Source organism: Natator depressus, chromosome 1 (genome assembly GCF_965152275.1).
Source record: "Natator depressus isolate rNatDep1 chromosome 1, rNatDep2.hap1, whole genome shotgun sequence".
Classification (NCBI taxonomy): domain Eukaryota; kingdom Metazoa; phylum Chordata; order Testudines; family Cheloniidae; genus Natator; species Natator depressus.
This window is the reverse complement of record NC_134234.1, coordinates 221,908,423-221,932,721: the sequence shown is the minus strand read 5'-3', so window position 1 is coordinate 221,932,721 and position 24,299 is coordinate 221,908,423. Positions and strand designations below refer to the sequence as shown.

The following is a 24,299-nucleotide window of genomic DNA, read 5'->3' as shown; positions in this document are numbered from 1 at the left end:
CTGACAAGGACGTCGGCACTGACCCCCTCCACGCTAAAAATAGCTGCAGTGCCGACAGCATGCTCTACCCCGGTGCCGGGAAGAACATGGGCATCGAGCCTGCCTCCTGCCCTGGCACCAGCAGCGGACCCCCTGCAGGGCACCTCCAACAGACCCACGGCACCGCTGTCACTTTCACTTTCCATTGCTAATGCGCTAGAGCACAGTCCAGGCTCAGCGCAGCCCAGGGAGCAGGAGCAACAGTTCCTCACTCAATGTGACCTCTCAGTGCCACCTGAGCCTAACTCTCCACTCCTGGATACACAGGGCTCGCTCTTCGAACAGCCGCTCTCACCACCTGAACTGGCTACCTTCACTGATGGCGAACCCAATATACAGCAGCAGGCAGAGTTCTCCCCACCTGCCTCTCCTCCTCCACCGGACCCTCTTCCACCTCAGGCTACGGTCATCAGCCACCAGCCTCCGTTTCCCTACTTCACCGCCCATGGATGGCACCTGGGTTCTCCTATCCTTGGCCCCAGTGGTACCGTTGGCCACATCCTCCTACCACTCATCCTCAGACCTCTTCCACGAAACCACTGCTTGCTTCTGTGCCTCGATCTCCAGCTCTGTCCACTTCTAGAGTACCTGAACCCCCTCCTGAGAATGTGAGCTATGAACCATATCCTGACTCACCAAACCCGAATTCTCTGTCTGCTCCAGACAGAGCCCTCTCCCCCCTGCCTCCACAGAACGTGGACAACTGTAAAGAATTTCAAGAGCTTTTCAAGAGGGTGGAACTCAGTCAAGACATCCCCCTAGAAGAGGTTCAGGAGACACAACACAAACTCCTCAGAATCCTTCAACCCTCTGCGCCCGCAAAGATCGCGTTCCCTATAAAAGAAGCTCTTCTGGAACCAGCTGACACTCTCTGGCAAACTCCAGCTTCTTTATTACCTACCTGCAGAAAGGCTGAACGTAAATACTATGTTCCTGCTAAGGATGCTGACTTCCCATTTTCTCACCCACAAACGAACTCTCTCGTCATGGATGCAGTCGCACAAAGGACGAAACAGCGACAATATCGGCCCACCCTGCAAGACAAGGACCTTAAATGCCTTGACGTCTTGGGACGCAAGGTTTACACATCCTCCACTCTTCAATTCAGGATTGCAAACTACTCTGCACTCCTTGCCAGCTACGACTTTGATAACTACAATAAACTTTTTGAATTTGCCTCCTACATTCCAGAGGATAGGAGAGCGGACTTTAAATCAATTCTGAGCGAGGGCCAATTGATTTCCAGAACGGCCCTACAAGCCTCTTTAGACATGGCAGATACAGCAGCCTGTACTACTGCAACTGTTGTGGTTATGCGCAGATCTTCATGCATCTGGCATCCCTAAAGATCTGCAGACCAAAGTGGAGGACCTCCCCTTTGATAAAGACAAACTGTTTTCCAAAAAAACCCGATGAACTACTTCACACTATGAAAGATTCTAGAGCGACACTGCGCACCCTAGGTATTCACCCATCTCTTCCCAGGAGACAATGATACCAACCTTACCAAAGACCACGCACACACAATATTATTGGCCTCAACCCAAACCATGTGACATAAATAGGAATTGCCCTAGACCACCTAAGCTCAGAGAAAATCAAGCTCAAGCATCCACCTCCCCCCCATCCGGGAATAAACAACAATTCTGAAACGTTGGTCAAAACGACCACCCCTTGATTCCACAGCCTACTTGCCCATTTGGCCACCGCCTCCACAGTTTCCAATGTGCCTGGCAGCGTATTACACAGGATCGCTGGGTCCTCGAAATAGTTCACTCTATCCCATTCATATCCTATCCTCCTACCCTTCCCTGTCCCTCTTTAGGGACCCCTCTCACGAGCACCTACTTCGCGTAGAAGTGGCTCACCTTCTCCAGCTAGGCGCAGTGGAACGTGTGCCAATGCAGCATCGAGGGAAAGGGTTCTACTCCCATTACTTCCTGACCCAGAAAAAGACCAGGGGATGGAAGCCTATACTAGATCTACGCCGACTGAACAAATTTGTGAGGATACAAAAATTCAAGATGGTCACACTGGGCACAATAATTCCTGCACTGGGTCAAGGGGACTGGTTCAAGCCCTCGACATACAGGATGCTTATTTTCATATATCAATTCATCCAGCTCACAGACGCTTCCTATGATTCGCGATTGGTCATGACCATTTCAATAAAGAGTTCTTCCTTTTGGCCTCTCCACAGTGCCGAGAGTCTTTTCCAAAACTCTAGCCGTGGTCGTGGCTCACCTCCACAAACATGGGATCACACTTTTCCCCTGCCTGGACAATTGCCTCATCAAAGGCAACTCCTATGGTGAGACACTTCAGGCTACCCGCTTTGCCATCTCCCTCTTTCACAGCCTAGGCCTCCAAATAAATGTCCAAAAATCCACCCTGACACCTACACAACAGATCGAGTTCATCGGCGCTCATCTCGACTCAATCCAGAGCAGAGCCTCGCTCCCATATCACAGATTCCTTGCTATCACGCAGCTCATACCCACGCTCTCTATTCATCCCAGGACACAGGCAAGAATCTGTCTACAACTCCTTGGTCACATAGCAGCCACCACCTTCGTGGTCCAGTATGCCAGGCTACACATGAGATGTCTTCAGGGCTGGCTCAATTCCAATTTCAAACCCAACAGACACACCTTAGGGACGCGGCTAACTCCTCCTCCCAATGTTCTAGCTTCCCTACATTGGTGGACAAGACCAGAAAACCTCTGCACCGGGGTTTCCTTCCAGCAACGATCCCCAACACTCACACTCACCCTGGACGCTTCCCTAATCAGTTGGGGAGCGCATCTAGGGGGCACAGGGCACAAGGCCGGTGGTCCGCATCAGAGACGCACCTACACATAAATCTCTTAGAGCTCAGAGCAGTGAGGCGAGCATACCTTCACTTTATTCCCCTCATAAAGAAGAAATCTATTCGAGTTTTAACAGACAACATAGCATGTATGTACTACATCAACAGACAAGGGGGAGCCCGATCACATTCCCTTTGCATGGAAGCCATCCGACTATGGAGTTGGTGCATACAACATCAAATACAAATCATTACTTCCTACCTACCAGGCTGCCACAACACTACTGCTGACGCACTCAGCAGGAACTTCTTGACAGAACACGAATGGGAACTGCATCCTGCAATACTTCAACAGCTCTTCTCCCTCTGGGGCACCCCGTCAATAGACCTCTTTGTCACACCCCAGAATCGGAAATGTCGGCTGTTTTGCTCCAGAGAGGGACTCAGAATTGCATCCCTAGGAGATGCATTCCTCATCCCGTGGAACAACTCTCTCCTCTGTGCCTTCCCACCAATCCCTCTGCTACACAGGGTTCTTCGGAAGATCGTAGACGACAAGGCCTGGGTCATCCTTATTGCCCCGGCTTGGCCGAGACAGACGTGGTATCCTTACCTACTCCGCATGTCCTCCCGTCATCCACGGGCTCTCCCCAACAGGCCAGATCTCCTTTCCCAGGACAACGGACGGGTTCGTCACCCCCAGCTCCAAAAGCTCCACCTGACCACCTGGTTCTTTCATGGTTCCAAACCCATGAACTAGCCTGGTCCGAGCAAGTCCGATATGTCCTCCTGCACAGTAGAAAAGACTCCACTCATAAAACTTACCTGCAGAAGTGGAAGCATTTCATCCTCTGGTGCTCACATAATCACTTAACGCCCAATACGGTGACCCTCCCTAACATTCTAGACTACCTCTTGAGACTAAAACAGGACGGACTTTCGCTCAGCTCCATCAAAGTACACCTGGCGGCGCTTACCACCTTCCATGACCTGTTAAAAGGTTATTCACTCTTTACTCACCCCACCATAAAACGATTTCTCACAGGCCTGCAAAATCTCTACCCTGAAATTTACCCAACGGCAGCTACGTGGAATCTTAACCTCATTCTTCACGCTCTCATGAAACCTCCATTCGAGCCTTTGGCTACCTCCTCTCTTCTCCATATGTCCATGAAGGTAACTTTCTTAGTTTCAGTAACATCAGCAAGGAGAGTAGGTGAAATAAGCGCCCTGATGGCCCATCCTCCCTACACGATCTTCTCCAAAGACAAAGTCACTCTGAGACTACATCCTAAATTTCTCCCTAGTATCCACCATCCACCTTAACCAACTGATATACTTGCCTACTTTTTATCCCAAACCTCACAAGACTCCATACGAGGCATCCCTGCATACTCTTGATGTCAGGTGAGCAATCGCCTTTTACTTAGACAGGACTAAGCCATTTTGTAAATCTCCACGACTCTTTGTCTCCATCACCGAAAGATTGAAAGGTATGGCTATCTCTAAACAACGTCCATCCAAGTGGATCTCTGACTGCATCAGATCCTCTTACCGTATTCAAAATATTCAACCGCCCGAAGGCATTAGAACTCATTCCACTTGAGCTATGTCAACATCTGTTGCCTTCCTACATAACATACCCGTTTCTGACATCTGTAGAGCGGCTCATGTCATCTGAACACACGTTTGCCAAACACTATGCTATCACGCAAGATACCACGGCAGACACCATAGTAAGCCATACAGTACTCTCACTGCCGCATCTCCAAAGTCCCACCTACTGTAGTGGGTACTGTTACATATTCACCTAGAGTGGAGCACCCACAGGGACAGCACTCAAAGAAGAAGGGGAAGTTACTCACCTTGCAGTAACTGAAGTTCTTCGAGATGTGTGTCCCTGTGGGTGCTCCACTCCCCACTCTCCTCCCCTCTACTTTGGAGTACTAGTATAATTGCTCCATGGTAGAGAAGGAACTGAGGGGGGTGCGGGATGCAGGCGCTCAGGAAGATTCCAACGAGACGGGAGATACCAACTGAGCGCCTGCGTCCTGACCAGGCACTGCTACTGAAAATCTCCAATCAACGGCGCCGGGACGCACCAATACCTAGAGTGGAGCATCCACAGGGACACACATCTGGAAGAATGTCAGTTACTGCAAGGTGAGTAACTTCCCCTTTTAACTAATTTTTTTTAATAAATAGACTGTCATCCGAATGAAATCTTTGCATGAAGCTGTAGCCCGTGACACAAATGAAAGTGCTTGAGTGTTAAATTGCTGTAGAGTAAAAAGGGTTTAAAATGGAAAACGCCAGCTAGGCTTGTAGCATTTACAAATTGCTGCTGCTCTTCTTTGTATTTTACTGAATACATGTAATGTACCAGTAATGGGCTTAAATTACTCTTCCTAATACTCCTCGTGCAAAGTACCAGTACTCTAATTTCCGCTGTCTCTGCTTCCATTAACAGACCTACCGGGTGACCATCTAGGAAAAATATTACTAAATAGAGAAAACGAAGTTATATTTCAATACGCATACAAAAGCTAAGTGGCAGATTACATATCACCAAACTAAAGCATCTTTTAAGCGATCAAGTCTGACTGCATCCTTGTCTTTTCCCAAAGGGGGCAACATCTGTGAATCTTGGTTAAGTTGGTTATAGGCTGTGTGGAGACATGAACGTCCTGAGGTAATGGCCAAATTCCTTTTAATGCTCTTGTTAGAGAACCCAAGACAGAGAATCAAGTCAGAGTAAGAGCCTGGGTGAGTGTGTGTGTGTGTGTGTGTGTGTGTGTGTGTGAATAATGGGAAGAAACAGAGGAACTCAGACAATGATTCACAGGAAGTCAAGCATGGTGAAGTTTATTGAGATTGGGAAATGGGGGCACTTACAAAAGTCAGGAATGCGGAATAAAGTTTAAACGAAAGGCAACAGAGGAGAGTGGCCATGAACTATAGCTGTAAAAGACTTTTAAAATGTCTTCTGTAATACATATATTGAAACAATGAAAGACATTTGAAAATGATAAATTCAAAACCTTCCTAGCAGCATGGGCAAGATTTTGGCTCTCCCAGTGCCAGGGAATTAACATGCATAAAACACTCCTCTGTGCAGGCTACCTGCATTGTATATAATATAGCTGTGGGGACGGTAACCTCCATGGGGCTGCTATGCAGCTTCCTTCACAGAGAGTGTGTGGAGCACTGACTCTGGGGGGCTCCATCCAAAAGTGATCTGATGTGGAGAGAAAAGTAATCTGCCCCAGGTAAAGGACTGGTGCTAATTCCCCCCTGTCCATACTATGACATAACCAGAGACAGAATTGTGATTCTCATCTTTCAGTCTCTGGTTGATCCTGGGGCACTGAAACTACATACTGCTCCCTACTTATGGCTAGTGACAGATTCACAATCTAATGCTAAATAAGGAGGATCTGATACTTATAAGAATAGATCAGAGATTTCTGCATAGCAAATTTATGAGGGCAGGGCAGAAAGATTTCTGACAGAACCCTAATAGAAAAGAGAGACCTAGACATATAAGGTAGACCATTCTAAAAGGATGATAAGAAAACAATGTAGAGATCTTTCTCCATTCATGTACCCCACTATTATTGTGAAGTACCTTAATGGGTATTTCTGTTATCCTCTGAAGCATCAAGTCTGAGCAACTGCTAAAGACAGGAATGGGACATGCAGGACAATGGGATGGGATGATCAACTCTGTTAACTGATTTATGTCAGGGCAGCTAAATGAGAAAACAACCATGACCAAACCCAGTTATCTGGTCCTGCACTTATGTAACAAGCTGGTCCTGATAAGACTTTTTTACATGCACTTTTTACATTGCTCTCCAGATTCAAGGCTTGTGTTGCTCACCTGCCCACAGTTGGTAAGGGAAATAATTGGACTTGCAAACTGAAAGAGCTTCCCACAAGAATTCCAAGATGGTTTTGAGAATGAATGTTAATAATCCCCTCCCTTTCCTCCTCCCTCTCACCCCAATGAGGATAAATCTAAGATCTTTGTGGCATTTTAGCAGGTTTGGCCATTTCACTTAAAGTCGGAGGTCTTTCCCCCTCTTCATTCACACCGGACTGCATCCAGGAAGTCTTCAGAGCCTTGATGGGGTGGCAGTGTGATAGGGGACTGGTTTGGGGCTTGAGAGACCTGGGTTCAGTTCCTGCCTCTGCCACTCTCCTGGTGGGTGACCTCAGGCAAGTCACTTCCCTCCATTTGCATTAGTTTCCCCTTCTGTGACATAGGTATAATGATACTGACCTTTGTTATGTGCTTTGAGGTCTAACAATGAAAAGTGCTGTATAAGAGCTAGCTAGTATTATCATTATTATGATAGGTTAATTTTAAGGTGCTGAGACCTTCATGACAATTTTTTGGAGGAAGAAGGAGGATTTAAAATGTAACTTATTTAAAAAAAAATATGTGTAGCGTTAAAATGTTCAGGGGAAAATGTTGTAAAAATAGTTAAATCTGTATAGACATTGTTCCCCCCAGGAGGTACAAATAGGTACATTTCTAGCTTAAGCAAATTTTCAGACATTCTTGTAATTTTTAGCTCCACAATTTCCCTGCCATTTTTTAAACTGTAGCTTGCGTCTCAGAAAAATTAAAGTGCAAACTCAAATACTAGACTAGATGAATCTCAGAGTGAGTAACCGGTACATCAGTCCTTCTTCTTACCATCGTGTGAATTTGAACTGCATTGCGGACATTGTGGATTGAACTCCTACGACACTCAAGGCAAGTCAGTGTTTAGTCCTAACTTATTTGGCAGTATTTCCTTAAATGTTCTCTCCCATTTATCCCTAACAATCATATTTTTGTCTTAAGTTACGTTGGCACTGTAATTTGGAGTTCCTGCAGACATATTTGTGCTAACTGTACTCTTGGTAGCTTGCTAAAAATAGCAGTGAAAATGCAATGGTGTGGACTGCATAAGCATGGATGTACCTTAAGGTGGACAGGTGGGCTTGTAGGGTATAACTGCCCTGCAGTAAAAGGCCAGTGGGCATGGCTGCGGCTGGCCTTGGTCAATTGACTCAGGCTCGTAGGGCTTGGGCTGTGGGGCTAAAAATTACAGTTTAGACGTTTGGCCTTGGGCTGGAACTTGGTCTCTGAGGCCTTGTGAGAGAGGAGGGCCACAGAGCCCAGGCTCCAGCCTGCGCATCTACACTGCAGTTTTTAGCCCTGAGGCCTGTGAGCCTGAGTCAGTTGACCCGGGCTCATGACTTGGTGCCCCATGTTTTTATTGCAGTATAGACGTGGTGAAGCCTGTACCACTGTGTTCTCATTGCAGTTCTTAGCAAGCTAGCACAGATATATATACGTGTGCTGTAAAGTACGCCCCTGGTTGCAGTGTAGAGGCAGAGATTAGTCTAAATTTCATCTTGAAAACAAGGACCCTCCAATAATTTTTTCTCTTCTATTAGTAACTGCTGTTGACATACCAATAATGTACATAGCCTTATCCTTTTGCCTACAGTCATCATTGGTTAGCCCCAATGAGCTCTCAGTAGTTTGATAATAAGACTAATTAGCTGGGTTTTTTATCAAGTACTGGAGAGGCAAAGGGGATGGTCTTGTGGTTAAGGCATTGGAGAGGGACTTTGAAATCTGGATTCTGTTCCTGGCTCCGCTACAGCTGTTCCTGTGCAACACTGGATAAGTCACCTTATCTCCCTGTATCTCAGTTCCCCATCCGTTTTACGAGGATAGTCACGTTTTCTTTCTCCTTCTCTGTGTATTTATATAGTACTTGGAATAATGGGGCTCTGGTCTTGGCTGCGGCCTTCTAAGTGCTACTGTAATACAAATAATAATAATAGGTCTTTGATCAATTTTGATGAGTTTTAAAGATACTTTCCTGCAAAATAAAAGAAGCTTGTTGGTTCTGTTTCTATCATGTGAACATCTTGCCACTTTTCCATGTGGCTCTCTCAACCATTTTTTTCAGTGTTAGATTTATTTTTATGTTTTCAAGTCTGTGGCAGGAAGTGGGACATACACTATTGCAAATATGTAGAAGAAAACACCCTTTGTAAACCACCTCTGTGCACCAGAAGTGGAGAATCAACATGGAGCTGGACTGAGCAGCAGCTTGGCTGTTTGTGTGGCTGGCTTAACACAGTTATGTGTGTGCCATCAGACTATTGTGCAGGGTTTTTTTTTCCCTACCTGTAGCTTCAAAAGAAGGGTATTGATTGACACAACATTTTCCAAAGTTCTGGCAACTGCTGATGACTTTTCCATGGTGCAAACCATTCAACAGTCTGCATGTGCACAGAGATGTATATAGTGACTGTATACTGGACTTATGAAGTATTCAGTCTCGTTATTCATGTTTTTGTTTTTCTAATCATTATAGAAGTAGAAGGATTCCAATAATCCAAATGGTGAAGCGTTACCATTGTTTAAATGTGGGAGTTTAAAATTCTGTACATCTACAGCATCGCTAAAATACTTTTCGTTTATAGTGATGAGTTGGGGGTCCCATTGTGCTAAGTACTCTACAGACATAAAATAAGAGGCAGTAGTCCTTGCTTCAAGGAACTGAAAAACTAAGGCCTTGATCCTGCAAAGATTATGTATATGCTTAATTTTACATTAATTAGTTCTACTGTAGGCCTGTTTACCTAGGTGGATAACATTAATCACATACAAATCTTTGCAGGATTGGGGCCTAAATAAAGACAAGATGTATCAGGTAGGTGTAGCACATGCCATCCTGGGAGGAAGACCGAGTTATCTGTAATTGGATTCCCTTTTAGTGAAATTGTTCCAAATAACTAATTATAAACTTCTTAATGTGGCTTACACAGTCTTGTTAGGCGGAGGTCTGGGATGGTGGTGGTGCTTTAATATAATGCAGAATATGTAAAGATCACATAGTGATCTGGTCCCCAAATCTTACTTCTAGGGAAGAAGCGGGAGAGGGAAGGGGAGGGGAAAATGAGGGGTTCCTCAATGGCAGTGCTTTTGCTGCTGAGCTGAGAGGGCTTGTGTTCTCACAGTGTACTAGGATGTGGTCTTAGGTTTAGACATTACAGTGACAGCATTGAAGCATACTGTTGACAGTGAGCGGGGGTTGGTGCTCCACTGTTAGAGCTGTCACCTGTTTTTAAAAAAAAAAAAAGAGAGAGAGACATGAGACAATTTGTCCCTTCTGCCCATCTTTGGGGGGCTACAACTGCAGAAGTTAAGGATCACAAGGTGCTTTTTCAACAAGAGGGCTGGGGCACCCTGTTTAAATGGGTGCACTATGCTAACCTGCCAGAGGGGCACTGACCATCTACAACAGCACCGGCTGCCCCAGCACTGCAACCCTAATCCCATCCCAGTGCAGAGAGGCAACAGGGCCAGCCCTGAGTGCCGTTGCAACCCTGTGTGCCAGGTCACTACACCCAGAGCAGGAAGTTAAGCCCAGCCCCGTGGGACAGGAGCTACCACTGCATGGTGAATGCGGAGGGGGCTCATTCTCTAGTCCCTCTTTTGCCTCCAGCCCTGGGGCCTTCCCTCTGCACCAGGCTGGGAGAAATGTTTGCCTGTTTATTGATATCATGATTTCTCTAGGTACAACTGAACCATGCTAAAGCCGCCCTGGAGAGGGTTAGAAACTGCTGTTCTAGCCAACATTCCTGGTCACAATAAAAAACATGTTAAATGTTCCTGGCTGTGTATAAGCTGTTGTTGCTCACATAATGGCTGCACAGTTTGCCTATAGTCATTGCACTACCTTATCCAACCGCAAAGCATTTGAAAATGCATGCAGTATAAAGCCAAATTTTATTCTAGAATGGATGTGTCAGGGCCGAGATGCAGGCGGCCAGGTCTAGTGGTTGGAGCTGGAATCAGAATCAGGGAGTTGAACCAGGGGTCAGAATTAGAGTCAGAGACCATGGGCAAGGAGTCGGCCAAGGAATCTGGTAAGAAGGCAAGGTCCAGTGTAGCAGCCCACTTGTGCGGACAAATTCCTCTGCCTCTCTTTGGGTTTAAATAAGAAGCTCTGACCAATCGAAGTTCATGGTGTTCCTTCGGTTAGGCCGAGGAAAGAAGCCCTTCCTGATGTAACTTAAGGTTTCATATTCTCTCCTGCTCTGCTGGTTAATAATGAGCTGCTGGCTGGGAGCAGGGAAGCAACAGTTTGCTGAGGACCCAAGTTCAAAACCTGTGCAATCATGACCGAATGCATATTTTATTACAAGATCTCTTAAAATTACACTTTTAAGATAAATTTGTTGGTAACAAGAGCTTACAGACTTCTACATAATCAGCAGTGGGTTAAAGTGTGATATCTTGCCATTCTTAGTGCCTTTGGTCTGCTCTATGCTACATAGTTAGGTCAATGTAATCTGCCTTGCGTCGATCTAGCTGTGTAAGTGTCTTCACTGAAATTTGGCTCCCGCCAACTTAAGCGCCTCTCTATGCTGGTTTAGTAACACTACCTCCCCAAATGGCGTAGACCACGTACATTGGCGTGGTCAATGTAATTAGGTCAATTGCTTACATTGACTATTACTGGCTTTCAAGAACCATCCCACAATGCCCCACGCTGAAAATACAATCGATACAAGTGCTCCTGGTGAGGTTGTGCACCACCATCAGAGGAGCCAAGCGCACGCACACATACAAGTGATTTAATAACTGTGGTGAATGTATGCTAATGTAAGGTTAGGTTGACATAATTTTGTAGTGTAGACATGGCCTTAGATTTACTAACTTGGTTTTCAAGGTAAGTAATGATCAGTAGATTCTTAGATCCTACTGAAAGCTGTAATGTTTTATTGTTCAATATGTACAATTTTTTCCATTGCTACATGAATGTTCATCTGTCCAGGGTCTGTCTGAGAGCTGGAAGGAACACAGGGATTTCCAAAGCATAGTGAGACAAGTTTTGGTGCATTCTACCTGTGTCTGCAACAATTATTGAAGTAAAGAAGTTGGACAGTCTGGCCATTTCTCCTGTCTTTAAAATTGGTTAAAACCTAGCATTTTGAGGTTCTTCCATTCGGAGAACCTTTTATGGATGAAGAACACTATTTAAATTCACAGTATTTATAATTTCTGCAAACCAGACTTCTTGTCTGTTTGGAAGTATTTAAAAACAACCGACTCCCCTGTCCCCCCCACACACAGAGCGCTATTTCTTTCACTAAGTTAGGCTTTAAAATAATTTAAAGTAGAGACAAAAAGGCTCCAATATCCCCATTTACCAGCAAGTCCACTGTCTCCAATCTGGTTCAGGTCATATTGATCAAGAAATGGGACTCAAGGCTGCTGAGGACATACTGAGTGGGTCCATCAAAGCTGGTTTGTTCACCTGGACACTGGGAGAAATTGCTGTGCTGGAGCAGTTTGAAGCAGCTAAGCAGGAAGAGAAGGGGTGTTTGTGGGGCTGTGTGCTAGGAATTGACTATAGGTGGTAGGATCCATAGCCGTTTAGTTTGTGCATCAATGTCCGCAACTGTAGCAGGTCTTGCCTAATTGTGCTCAGGGTGAAATTCAGAGGACTTAACAAAAGGCCTATGCAATGCTTGAAGCCTGCTTCTCAAAGGCATAAGTGAGGCATATCCTGTGTGGCCCTCTACAAAGGGGTGCATTTTTAGAAAAGCCTGCTATTGCTTGTTGCACAAACCAAATGATTATGGAGCCTGCCACCAGTCTTCAGTACAAGGCCAATAACAGGTTAACAATAAAGTATTTTGTGTACCACCATGGCTAGAAATGGGTACTACTGGGATTGATGCCCTTTCCAATGAGACACAGCCTTTGGTTTCTAGTCCTGAAAAATACTGAGATAGTGAACTTTAAGACGGTGACGTTATGCTAGTTTTAGATAACTTATTTCTAGTGTCACCTTAGAGACTAACAAATTTATCTGAGCATAAGCTTTCGTGGGCTAAAGCCCACTTCATCGGATGCATGCAGTGGAAAACAGAGTAGGAAGATATATATACAGAGAACATGAGAAAATGGGGGTTGCCATACCAACTCTAACAAGACTAATCGATTAAGGTGGCCTATTAGCAGCAGGAGGAAAAAAAACTTTTGTAGTGGTAATCAGGATGGCCCATTTCAAACAGTTGACAAGAAGGTGTGAGTAACAGTAGGGGGAAAATTAGCATGGGGAAATAGTTTTTAGTTTGTGTAATGACTCATCCACTCCCAGTCTTTATTCAAGCCTAATTTAATGGTGTCCAGTTTGCAAATTAATTCCAGTTCTGCAGTTTCTCTTTGGAGTCTGTTTTTGAAGTTTTTTTGTTGAATAATTGCGACTTTTAGGTCTGTAATTGAGTGTCCAGGGAGGTTGAAGTGTTCTCCAACTGGTTTTTGAATGTTATAATTCTTGACGTCTGATTTGTGTCCATTTATTCTTTTGCGTAGAGACTGTCCGGTTTGGCCAATTTACACAGCAGAGGGGCATTGAAGAGTTGGTATGGCAACCCCCATTTTCTCATGTTCTCTCTCTTTCTACTGTATTTTCCACTGCATGCAACTGATGAAGTGCGCTTTAGCCCATGAAAGCTTATGCTCAAATAAATTTGTTAGTCTCTAAGGAGTACACGAGTACTCCTCGTTCTTTTTGCTGATACAGACTAACACGACTACCACTCTGAAACCTATTTCTAGTGTGTTGCTTTTAATTTTTCTGACTCTTGAGGTTCGTGCAGTTGGACTCTTGACATGAAGGAAGGTTAGCTTAACTCAAGGAGGGAGATAACAAATAGTGCCATTAATGTTAGAAAATAGAATGCCACAAAATGCTTCTAACATAGCTTTTCTGTAAAATATCTGGCACTTGTTGGAACACCTTGTGTAGCTCCTGAGGAGCTTTCCTCTTTTGTGAGTAATGTGTGCATCTCAGGCTCTCATGCTGATTAAAATCTTCATAATCAGGCCACACCATTGTGTACTGTCCATAATATTGTGTATTCTGTAATATATAAAATGTCAGCAGTAAAAGTGTTGATTCCTTTTTGTCATGTCTGCTTGGGACTGGGATTAACAAAATGCCAGGAAATATAACTAAGTGAAAATACAGTAATTGCTTTTCAGCCTGCAAAGTGAGCTGATTCTTCTCAGGATCGTTTATTTAAATCTGTTGAATGTTACTGTAATTGGTTAACGTGTTATGCACATACGTTTACAGTAGTGGTGTTATAAAGATCTCTTCGAGACTCTCCTCTGTTGTTCCTCTGGCTTCATAGAAATGGTTTCGTATTAACAGCTTTCTTCTGCTCAATAGGATGTGATTTGTTGTAACTGTAAACTGTAAAACTATAAACTGGAACCAGCAAGATGATGACTAACTAGGAGGGAAATGGTTTTAACATGCCTCTGCTTTGCCAAGGAATATGAAAACAATGAGAGCTTTGTCAAGTCTGTGGGTCAGCTAGCCTACTAGTGATATATGGTGTTTTTATAGGCATGCCACATTTTGCTTTTTTTTTTTTTTTTAAAGTGCCGTTTAGCAGCTGAAATGTGATTTCCCATCTGTTTGCCCCAACAACTGCGGAACATCACCTTCATGGTTGTGTGTTGTTTAGTAAGGAACATAGAGGCTGACTCCTCTTGGTCCTCTCTGGCAGGCGTGTAGTGCGGTCTGCCTTTATTTATTTTGCAGTGCAGTTTGAAAAGCTAAGAATGTGTATAGGTAGCAATTGCCAAGACATTTTGCGTCCATACACTACAGCTCCTCAGCCCTGCTGTAGTCCTTTCCCCTCACACCAGTGTTTTGCTCCTTGCTTCTCTGTAACCCACTTCCCCCTTTCTTTCCAGTTAGTCATGACTAATGCTAAGATTTTGTCACAGATATTTTTAGTAAAAATCACAAGCAGGTCACGGGCAGTAAGGAAAAATGCACGGAAGCCGTGACCTGTCCCTGACTTTTACTAGAAATATCTGACAAAATGGGGATCTGCGGGTCCCCACACCACCTGCAGCGGGGCAGCTGCGTGGCGGCTTGGAGCTCTGGGGCCCCCACCACGAGTTGGGTGTTGGAGCTCCAGGGCCAACTGCAGCAGCTGGGGGCTGCAGCGCACCACTGCTGCCGACAGCTCCGGAGGTCCAGCCACGGCAGCCGGGTGCTCTGTGTGGTGTCCCCGCTGCTCACGGCTGCCGGGAGCTGCGGGGGTCCCCCCGCCAGTCGCAGTGGCCAGGAGCTGTGAGGTGGCGGGGGACCCTGCAGCTCCTGACTGCCGCAGGCTGAAGTCATGCAGGTTGCTGGAAGTCACGGATTCCATGACTAAATCGTAGCCTTAGTCATGATGCACTTTCCATATGCCTCACCCCTACCTGTCTTTCAGGACAAGCTGCAGCACCTTATGTGCCAAACATCCTATCTCCTGGGGCCCAAGCTGTATTAAAACTTAAGAGCTTCCCTACTTGGAAGCCTTATGGCAAACGCTTATGGCCAGGCCTTTAAAAAGTAACTAGAGATTTAAGAGAGACCTTAAAAGAGGCTTGCCTTTTAGAAAGTTCAGAGCATCCCTCCCCTTTGAAAATTAAGATGTCTCAAATTGGACACTCAAATCACTAGTCACTTCTGGAAAATCTTGGCCTTGGAACTTCCAGTATTCCTCCTTCACCCATGCAAAACCCTTGTAAACCCAGAGTGTTTACGGTCTCTTCCATGAAGAATTAAGGTGGCTTACTGTGAACATAATCTGCTCTCTTGAAGCAATTTAGAAGTTAATGACTTGCTGAAAATGCAGTGAATTAATGAAACATTAATATTCATAGCACAAATTCCATAACAGTAGTCAGAAAGTTTTTAAAAACAATAAATAACTGATCATTTTATAGCTTATGGAAACTCGGAGTCCAACAGAGAACATCACGTACCCGTTTCAGCCTGTTAGTACTAACTCTGGTTGTTTTTCAGATGGATGGAAGATTTCCATGTGAGTTAAATTTACTTATAATGGCACACATCATCAACCTGAGTATAGAAATCCTAGAGAGGCGCTGAATTCCATCCCCACCTCCTCAAAAAATAGCATCCAGCTCTTCTTGAACTGATTTACACTACTTGTTTTTTATTGCTACCTCATAAATTGGTGCTGGATTGTATTTCAACCAGTGATGAAACACACTTGGGGGTAGACTAGATGACCCTTGCAGTCCCTTCTAACACTATGATTCTATGATGTATTGTTTTAATAAATAAAACTCTATTTGAACAGTTAACATTCCTCCACTTTCACTTCAGCCCATGATATCCTGGGTAGTGAGTTACAGGCTCTTTCTTATATTTTAAGTGTCTTTTAATTGCTTTTCACAGTACGGAACGGTACAAGATTTTATGTCTATAAGCTTAAGAGCCATAAAGGAACATATTACCGATGTTGCAATCTTTATCCTACCTATCTTTGCAAATTCCACCAAACAGCTTGAAGAGTTCCCCAAATATCTACACAAAACTTTAAGGTTAAACTTCAATATCCTAAATGACATGTAGCTTCTCCTCTGCTGGTTGGAGGTTGGTGAGTGAGTAGTAATAAATGTAAATGAAATTAATTGGCCAGGGGCATAGGGTTTTTGGCTGCTTCCAAGAGCAGGATGGCACCTCAATGACCAGTGGTCTGATCTAGGATGGGGAATACTATGTTGTGACTGTGTGAACATCCAGTAAGACACAAGCTGACCGTGCTAGTCAGACTTTATCCTAGTTCTGTATCATGAGATGCTTGCGCTCATTACTTTTGAGAAGTTTGGAGTTAAACAGATCCAGCAAAACCCTAAAAATGCTTGAAGTCACACACATAAGGAATCCCATCTGCTTCAGTGAGATTAAAGTTATGCATGAGCTTTACTGTTCGAGAATCAAGGGTTAAATCCTCTTTGCCCCACTGAAGTCTATGGGAGTTTTTCCATTAAATTCAGTGGAACCAGGATTTCACCTGAGGTTGGTTTGTCTTTCAGAAAGTAAATGACAAAGACCATTACTCACAGTGTTAATACGGTTTCAGTGACAAACGTTTAGTTTTTATCAACCCAGGCAACTGTATTGGGCACAAAGTTGGGATAAAAGGATGAATTCTGACAGGCAGTGTGGTGAGGGAAGCATGATTTTGGGAGGAGAGAAACTAGACTCTGTTGAGGGAACCTCTGTTGTGGAACTTTTTCTCTAATAGATGCTGCTAAATTGAGCTAATTAAATACCTGATGGCAAATTTAGTAGAATAAATGCTTTTATTTCTGATTGTGATTGATCTGTAACCAGATGTATTTTTTTCTCAAGTTTATTTGTCAAACAAGTTGATTCTTGATCTGTAGCTTGGTCATAAACCATTTTCTGACAAGTATTTGATATTTGAAAATCCAGCTATTGGTCATATAGCATTGTTTCAATTTCCTGGCTGGGTGGACTCTTAGGAGCAGTTTCTGATTAAAATATTCACAATTATCAATTTGAAATCTGCCTTCTGTGTTTGTTTGGTTTTTTTCAGTGGATATTCCTGCCAGTAAACTAGAATGCCTGTGAATATTCACAGGCAATGAGCACAAAAGGGATGCAAATGCAGTCAAACTAAATTTATTTAGCAGCTCTGACAGATATTATTGGAAAACTTTTTGTGGTATTTGCCTATCGCAGCTCTAGTGCTAGAAGGTTCAGACGGTGCTCAGCCTGAACAAGGAAAAAGTTTAACTAAACCAGTGGGAAAACTAGAACAAAACAGTAGGAAGTAGTTCAAGGAGGAGCTTAGTAGTACTAGTATCATTTCTTCCTTATAACTTAAAAAAAAAAGTTTTATATCAAACTGCCACAGTGGAAACCAGAAGAGGGTCTCAAGTTCGACTCCTTTTGATACAAATAATATGGGATTGCTTAGAAGAGCATTCTCTGTGAGGGCCCCACAACTCTGGAAGTTGCTTTCCCAGTGTTACCAACTCGCATTTTTATCATGAGTCTCAGTCCCTGGAGTCATGTGATTAGGTGAGAATCTCAACTTCATTTAAAGAAAACAGTGAATTTCTGGTCCTCAGGATTGTGTAGGAAAGCTTGAAAACGTGACTCAGTAGCATTCTGGAGTCTCAAAAGCAGAAAGCAAACAAAAAATACAGGCCCCTCCCTCCTTTTTTTAAAGAAGATTTCAACTCATTCTTTTCTTTGTGGAGGCCTGACTCGTGACGTGGGAACTCTTGTGGTTGGCAGTACTGTCTTTTTGGTCCAAAATAGCCCGAATCTGATGACCTTTTGGGAACGTTTCAAAGCTTACCATCTTTCCTCCCCTTCCACAATTTGAAAATGTTGGGGGAATTATTAAAGGTGGGAAATTGGATGAGGAGGAAGGAAGGGGATTTAAATTCCTAGGTGACCCACCACCAGCAAATCACGTTTTCTGAAGTTGTGCTGCCGCACTTAGAATGCGTTTCAGTTGCGTCAGGGGTCCTTGCTGGGTATGGTTAGAGGTACCTGTTTTAGCACTTCTGTCTACTGCATTATTTACATACTGCATTATTTCTTTTGGCAGGTTTGTTCCACTGCTGATCTTTCATAGTTCAGTTGTGTGTTAGTTGCTGTTTAAGCAGTCGGATTAATTCCATTACTTCCCATCTCTTCTAGGACTGCTCAGTGGGCAGACTTCCCCTACAAACAGCAAATTGGAGAAGCTGGACTCTCAGCAAGTGTTACAGCTGTGCCTCCGATACCAAGATCACCTTCATCAGTGTGCAGAAGCTGTTGCCTTTGATCAGAATGCTCTAGTGAAACGAATCAAAGAGGTATGCTGTACAATAGGTGCATGCTTCTGTCAAAGAGGGAGATAGCTGGGGTTGAACCAGGACTAGCTCAACAGCTATAGCAGTGCTTGCTATAGATCACCTTAAGTCATTTGCAGTAATCCCTTAGGTTCTTCTTTCAAAGGGAAACTTTAAAGGGAAGTGTGTGTGTGTGTGTGTATTTGTGCGTGATTGAGTATCCTCTTGGCTTGAGCAATGGGCACCCTAAACCTTACTGGTGAAAGGTTTGCCATATGAGATTAGATCATTGGACCAGTATCCTGCCTCATGTAGTGTCCAGTTCCTGATGTTTCAGGCAAATGTATGCTGACCTGCACTTCTAATGCACTTGCCCAGTATGATTCTCAAACTTTTCTTGTTTTTACTGCGTGCCATTTTGTGAGAGAATCTCTTGTGGACCCTCCTTCTCTCCCAGTGCCTGTTAACCGCAGTTGGTTAATTCTCAAAGTGATTCAATGTGGAGACCAGCAAAAAAGGCTTCATGGAGCATGGGTTACCACTAAGCCAATGTTTGAGAATCACTCACCTGGTCAGTTAAGCAATGGCACACATGGGAAGGAAATTAATTCCTGATGCAAGCAGCATACACCTTGAAGCTTGCAACTGGATTATTCTGATATGCATACTTACAGTGTTGTCAATGGTCATAAGACCATACAGATTTCAGAAGTTAAGGTACAGTGCAAGGGAGAGAGAGCTCTTAGAACAGCATGTCTGTCAATAACCATATCCATGGTGGATAACCCAGCCCAAAGCATAGTGGAACACACTTGAGAATGTTGCTTTTGACAAGAGTAAGTGGTGTCACCAAGACCAAATGCACTTAATGTCAACAGGGTGGAGAGTTTGATGAGCAGGTGGTTAATTCGTACCGGCTCCCCATAAACAGTAACCTTGTTTTGTTGCTGTTCTGTTGGCTCAAGATTAAGAAACCCCACAATATGAACTGGATAATAAATGTGATTCATGGGCTGTTTTGGAGAACTGCTGTGTTTTCATGATGTGCTGAGTCCAAAATACCATGGGAGCCGTATAAAAAAAAATCCCTTTTTCTACTTTGGTGAGTGAAGATATAAAGCCAGCTATTATGCAAGATGTAAAGGTACTTGCAGATGTTGGTGACTCAGATCACATAAATCCAGAATTTATTTAAATTGCCAATTTAATGACAGTACAGTGCATTAATTCAAATAGTTTGTTATTATTTTGGCCATTAGAATGCAAGGGCCAGTGTCAAACTAATTTGAAGGACTGGTAGACTGTACAACTGGCTTCTGATGCAGTTTCACTTTCTGTAGATGGGTTTATTTTATGCGGGGTAGGTGGCATGGCTACCACTCGACTTAATGATTATGATGCTTTCATTTGATTCATAATACCTTAGTTTGTAAAAATATAGTGCTCTGGTCTTGGTTCAGTACTGGAACGCGCAGCTCTCACTAGCCTCTTTATTATGGTCTTCTCTAGTACAACCTGAAGATATGGACAGCCTGTAATGTGGGCAGCTGACCAGTCACTTCTATTTTTGTCATAACGCTTAAGTAGTTTCAGGACCCTGAGTCCCTCTGCCAATCTGTGTGGTTTTACAACTTACTTTCCTGTTACTTTTTGTTTTCCCCCCTCTCCTGTTGCTGTATATCTGCTTTGGAGAGGAGGTGGGTACAGAGGAAGTCCCTCAATTTAAATAACATGGGAAGCAAGACATGGGCCCTGTACAGTATTAAACTGACCCATTGTTGACAGTGAGTGCCAGCAATTGGTATAGTTGAACTGGGGCTAAATATGACTTAGATACAAATATAGACTAGGACAAAGCAAGATGAGCCCCACCCACTGTCATCGGTAGTTCAGTTTTGCGGTATAGACTAGGCCTAACTGACTATAGAGAGGAAATGGTGAAAGAGAATATATAGCATACAGCAAAAAGCACAATGTTTGCAAGCTAGGGGGAATACACTCTCTCTTCTCCATACTGGTAATTTTTAGTTGTTGTTTGTTTTAAAGTAGGTAAACTGCTTCTGACAGAAGTGTTGTTTGTTTGACAATACCTCCTTAACTTTCCTCAAATGCTTGTAACCTTCAGTCCTCTATTTGTGCTACCTCTCAGGGCCAGCCACCTTTCCTCAGGCCTTATTGACCACATGACCATAGTCAGGTCCCTTTTTTGGTGTCACCTTGACTAAGTGCACCATGGCAAGTGCTTTTTGCTCCTGAGTTTTGCGAGAGGATGTTTCTTTTGACAAAGTAGGGCAGTGAATTTACAGTTCCTCAAAAACTCATCATCTGACACAAAATGGTCTTAAGTAAAAAGAGAATCATTTTAAAATACCCATCTCTCAGACATACAAAGGGTTACATGGCCATTTTAAGGGTATCTGCTCAAATGTAAGAAGAAGCATCAAAAGGAGAATATTCATCAATCACTTTCTGTCTTGCCTTCCACAAACAGCTGTTATTATCTCAAACGAAATTAGGGCTTGTCTACATGCACAGTTGTTTCAGTGAGTTAAGCTAAACAGGAACATGGTGCTCTTGTTCCTGAATAAGGCTGTTCACGCATGGAGTTGGTCAGGAATGGCTGCTGCACTTCAAACCCATACCCTGTCTCAATGTGTTCTAGCTTTCAATTATGGACACACACAGAGTACCACCACCACCCCTGCCACAGCTATCTGTCTGCTTGTGCTTTAGCTTAGCTAGCATCATTTTGGACGTGACTTGTCTCTGAGGGACAGTGTTGACTTAGGCTGTATCGAGGCCTTGGTCTATGTACAGTTTTTGTACCAACATGGGTGTAATTGTTTTTATCAAAATAGGCTGTTTGCATAGCTGAAACAGTGTTTTTTACAGCAAGATAATTAATGCAGATAAACATGTAGGAAAGAAGTTACTAGCTAAGAAAAACCCTTGGATAACAGATGAAATTTTTGCTCTGATGGGTGAAAGAAGGAAAGTAAAAGCACAAAGATTGACATCAGAAAAAGAGAAACACCAGAGACTGACTAAAATGCTAATCTGCATTTATTCTTTATCAAAGTCTAAATGGTTGAATGAGAAATCCACAGAAATTGATCAAATAAAGTGAGATATATCAAAAGATAAGTGTCTTTGATTACAGAAGAAAAGTAATCAATATGTCCCTTAAGGACAAAAGTGGACACTATTTGACAGACCCTAAAGACAAGAAGGAGAGATGGGGAGAATATATCAAGGAATTATATTGTGAAAAACCTCAACTAGAGACCAGTCAAGTAAGCCCACCAAAAATGGGTGAAGAAATCATAGCATCAATAAAAGGACTTCTGAATGGAAAAGCATAGCTTGTCATGTGAATTGTTCGAAAGAATAGGGGATGAAGGCTTTAAAGCCCTGTCAGAGGTAATGAAGAATGTTTGAGACAGAATAGCCGGAAGATTTTACAATCTCTCTTTGTATTCAAATCCCAAAAAAGAACAGTGTGATGGATTGTAAAGAATACAGAACAATCAGCCTCGTGTCACATGTCTCTAAGAGACTCTTGCGAGTTGTTCAAGATTGTATAAAAGAAAAGATTGATAATGAAATACACGAACAGCAATACAGCTTCAAACATGGAAAGCCATAATAAATGACTTCATGAACTTAAAGCTCATACTAGAAAGATCATTTGAAATGGGGAAAATAGCATACGTGTGTTTCATTGACTTCCCTAAAGCATTTGACAGAATCTACCACTAACGGATTTTGTTCAACTTTTGTAGCGAGTGTTTGAAATTAATTGAAGAAACAGAAGATGGTATTAAGGTGAATGGAAAAATGGTGAATAACATTCGCTGTGCAGATGACAGTGAAGTTGGCTGATTCAAAAGAATGTTTGTTGGTTTTGAAGTTAGCAGAGATTTATATATGAATGTGGTCTAGAGTTGAATGGGTCAAGTTAAAAACTATGCTACTGTGTGAGGAGCCTGGAAAAACATGCAAGATTCCCGTGAGTGACACAAATGTACATCAAGTGAGAAATTACTACCACTTAGGAAGCATCATTACAGAAGATGGAAGATCAAAAACTGAAAGCAACACCATAATATCAAGAGCAAAAGGGACATTGTGGAAGAATAAACATCTGAGTCAGAATTTAGTCTTCAGATTTGTCACTTTTCCTAAAAACTTACATTTGATCTGTGTTTAAATTATAGCTGTTGTCAGGGTTCCTTCCCCACTCTGAACTCTAGGTACAAATGTGGGGATCCGCATGAAAGACCCCCTAAGCTTATTCTTACTAGCTTAGGTTAAAAACTTCCCCAAGGTACAAACTTCGCCTTATCCTTGAACAGTATGCTGCCACCACCAAGTGTTTTAAACAAAAAACAGGGAAAGAGATCACTTGGAGACGTCTTCCCCCCCAAAATATCCCCCAAGCCCTACACACCCCCTTTCCTGGGGAGGCTTGAGAATAATATCCTAACCAATTGGTTACAAAAATCAAAAAAGACCCAAACCCCTGGATCTTGGAACAATGGAAAAATCTGTCAGGTTCTTAAAAGAAGGATTTTATTAAAGAAAAAGAAAGGTAAAAATCATCTCTGTAAAATCAGGATGGAAAATACTTTACAGGGTATTCAGATTCAAAACACAGAGGATCCCCTTCTGGGCAAAACCTTAAAGTTACAGAAAACAGGAATAAACCTCCCTCTTAACACATGGAAAATTCACATAAAACAAAAGATAAACTAATCCGCCTTGCCTGGTTTACCTATTCTGGTTGCAATAGTGGAGACTTGGATTAGGATGGGTTGGGAAAGATGGATTTCTGTCTGGCCTCTCTCAGTCCCAAGAGAGAACAACCACGTAAACAAAGAGCACAAACAAAAGCCTTCTCGCCCCCCCCGCCCCCACAAGATTTGAAAGTATCTTGTCCCCTATTGGTCCTTTGGGTCAGGTGCCAGCCAGGTTAGTTGAACTTCTTAACCCTTTACAGGTAACAGGATGTTGCCTCTGGCCAGGAGGGATTTTATAGCACTGTATACAGAAAGGTGGTTACCCTTCTGTTTATATTTATGACAGCTGTGAAACATGGACATTCAAATAATGTATAATAAAGAAACTACAATTTTTGAATTATGGTTTTATAGAAGAATTCAAAAATATCATGAGTAGGCCACATAACTAACGAAAAACTATCTGAGGTTATTGGAAATCTAACACTTGTTAGAGATCTTATGAAAAGAGATTTGATTTGCAGGACACATTTTAAGAGGTTCAGTGGGTGATGCGTGTTTAAGGGAACAGGAGGAGAAAGTTGATGGCAGAAAATGAGACAGAAAAAGAAGAACTTGGATGAATGATGTGGTATCCCGGTGGGATCAAAATGACTTCTCCATCCACAAAGGAGATTAGCAGAGGATTGTACAGAATGTGATACCAAGTTTGTGAACTTCTAGTAATGGAGATGCCACATGAGAAGAAGAATTAATGCATATTGGCTATCTTGCTGTAAAATCCTAGTGAAGGCAAGGCAAGGTGGATTTTTTTTTAAAAAAACTGTGATGTAACTAGGAAAGGTCAACCACAGGTTGGGGATGTGTTGTTGACCTCACCTAATAACAGCACAGTAAAAATCACCTGCAACTTGTCTTCACTGGGATTTTAGAGTGAGATAGCTAACATGTTAGCTATCTTACTGTAAAAAAACAAACAAAAACCTAA

General features: G+C 43.1%; 1 protein-coding gene across 1 annotated transcript in view; it reads left to right on the top strand.

Annotated features, from left to right (window-relative positions):
- The window catches only part of BORCS5 (BLOC-1 related complex subunit 5), a 126,406-nt gene that overhangs the window by 71,986 nt on the left and 30,121 nt on the right, over positions 1–24,299 (top strand). Inside the window, exon 3 of the mRNA XM_074936293.1 lies at positions 18,439–18,596. Within this exon, the coding sequence (XP_074792394.1) occupies positions 18,439–18,596 (158 nt within the window). The remainder of the gene's footprint in view (positions 1–18,438; positions 18,597–24,299) is intronic.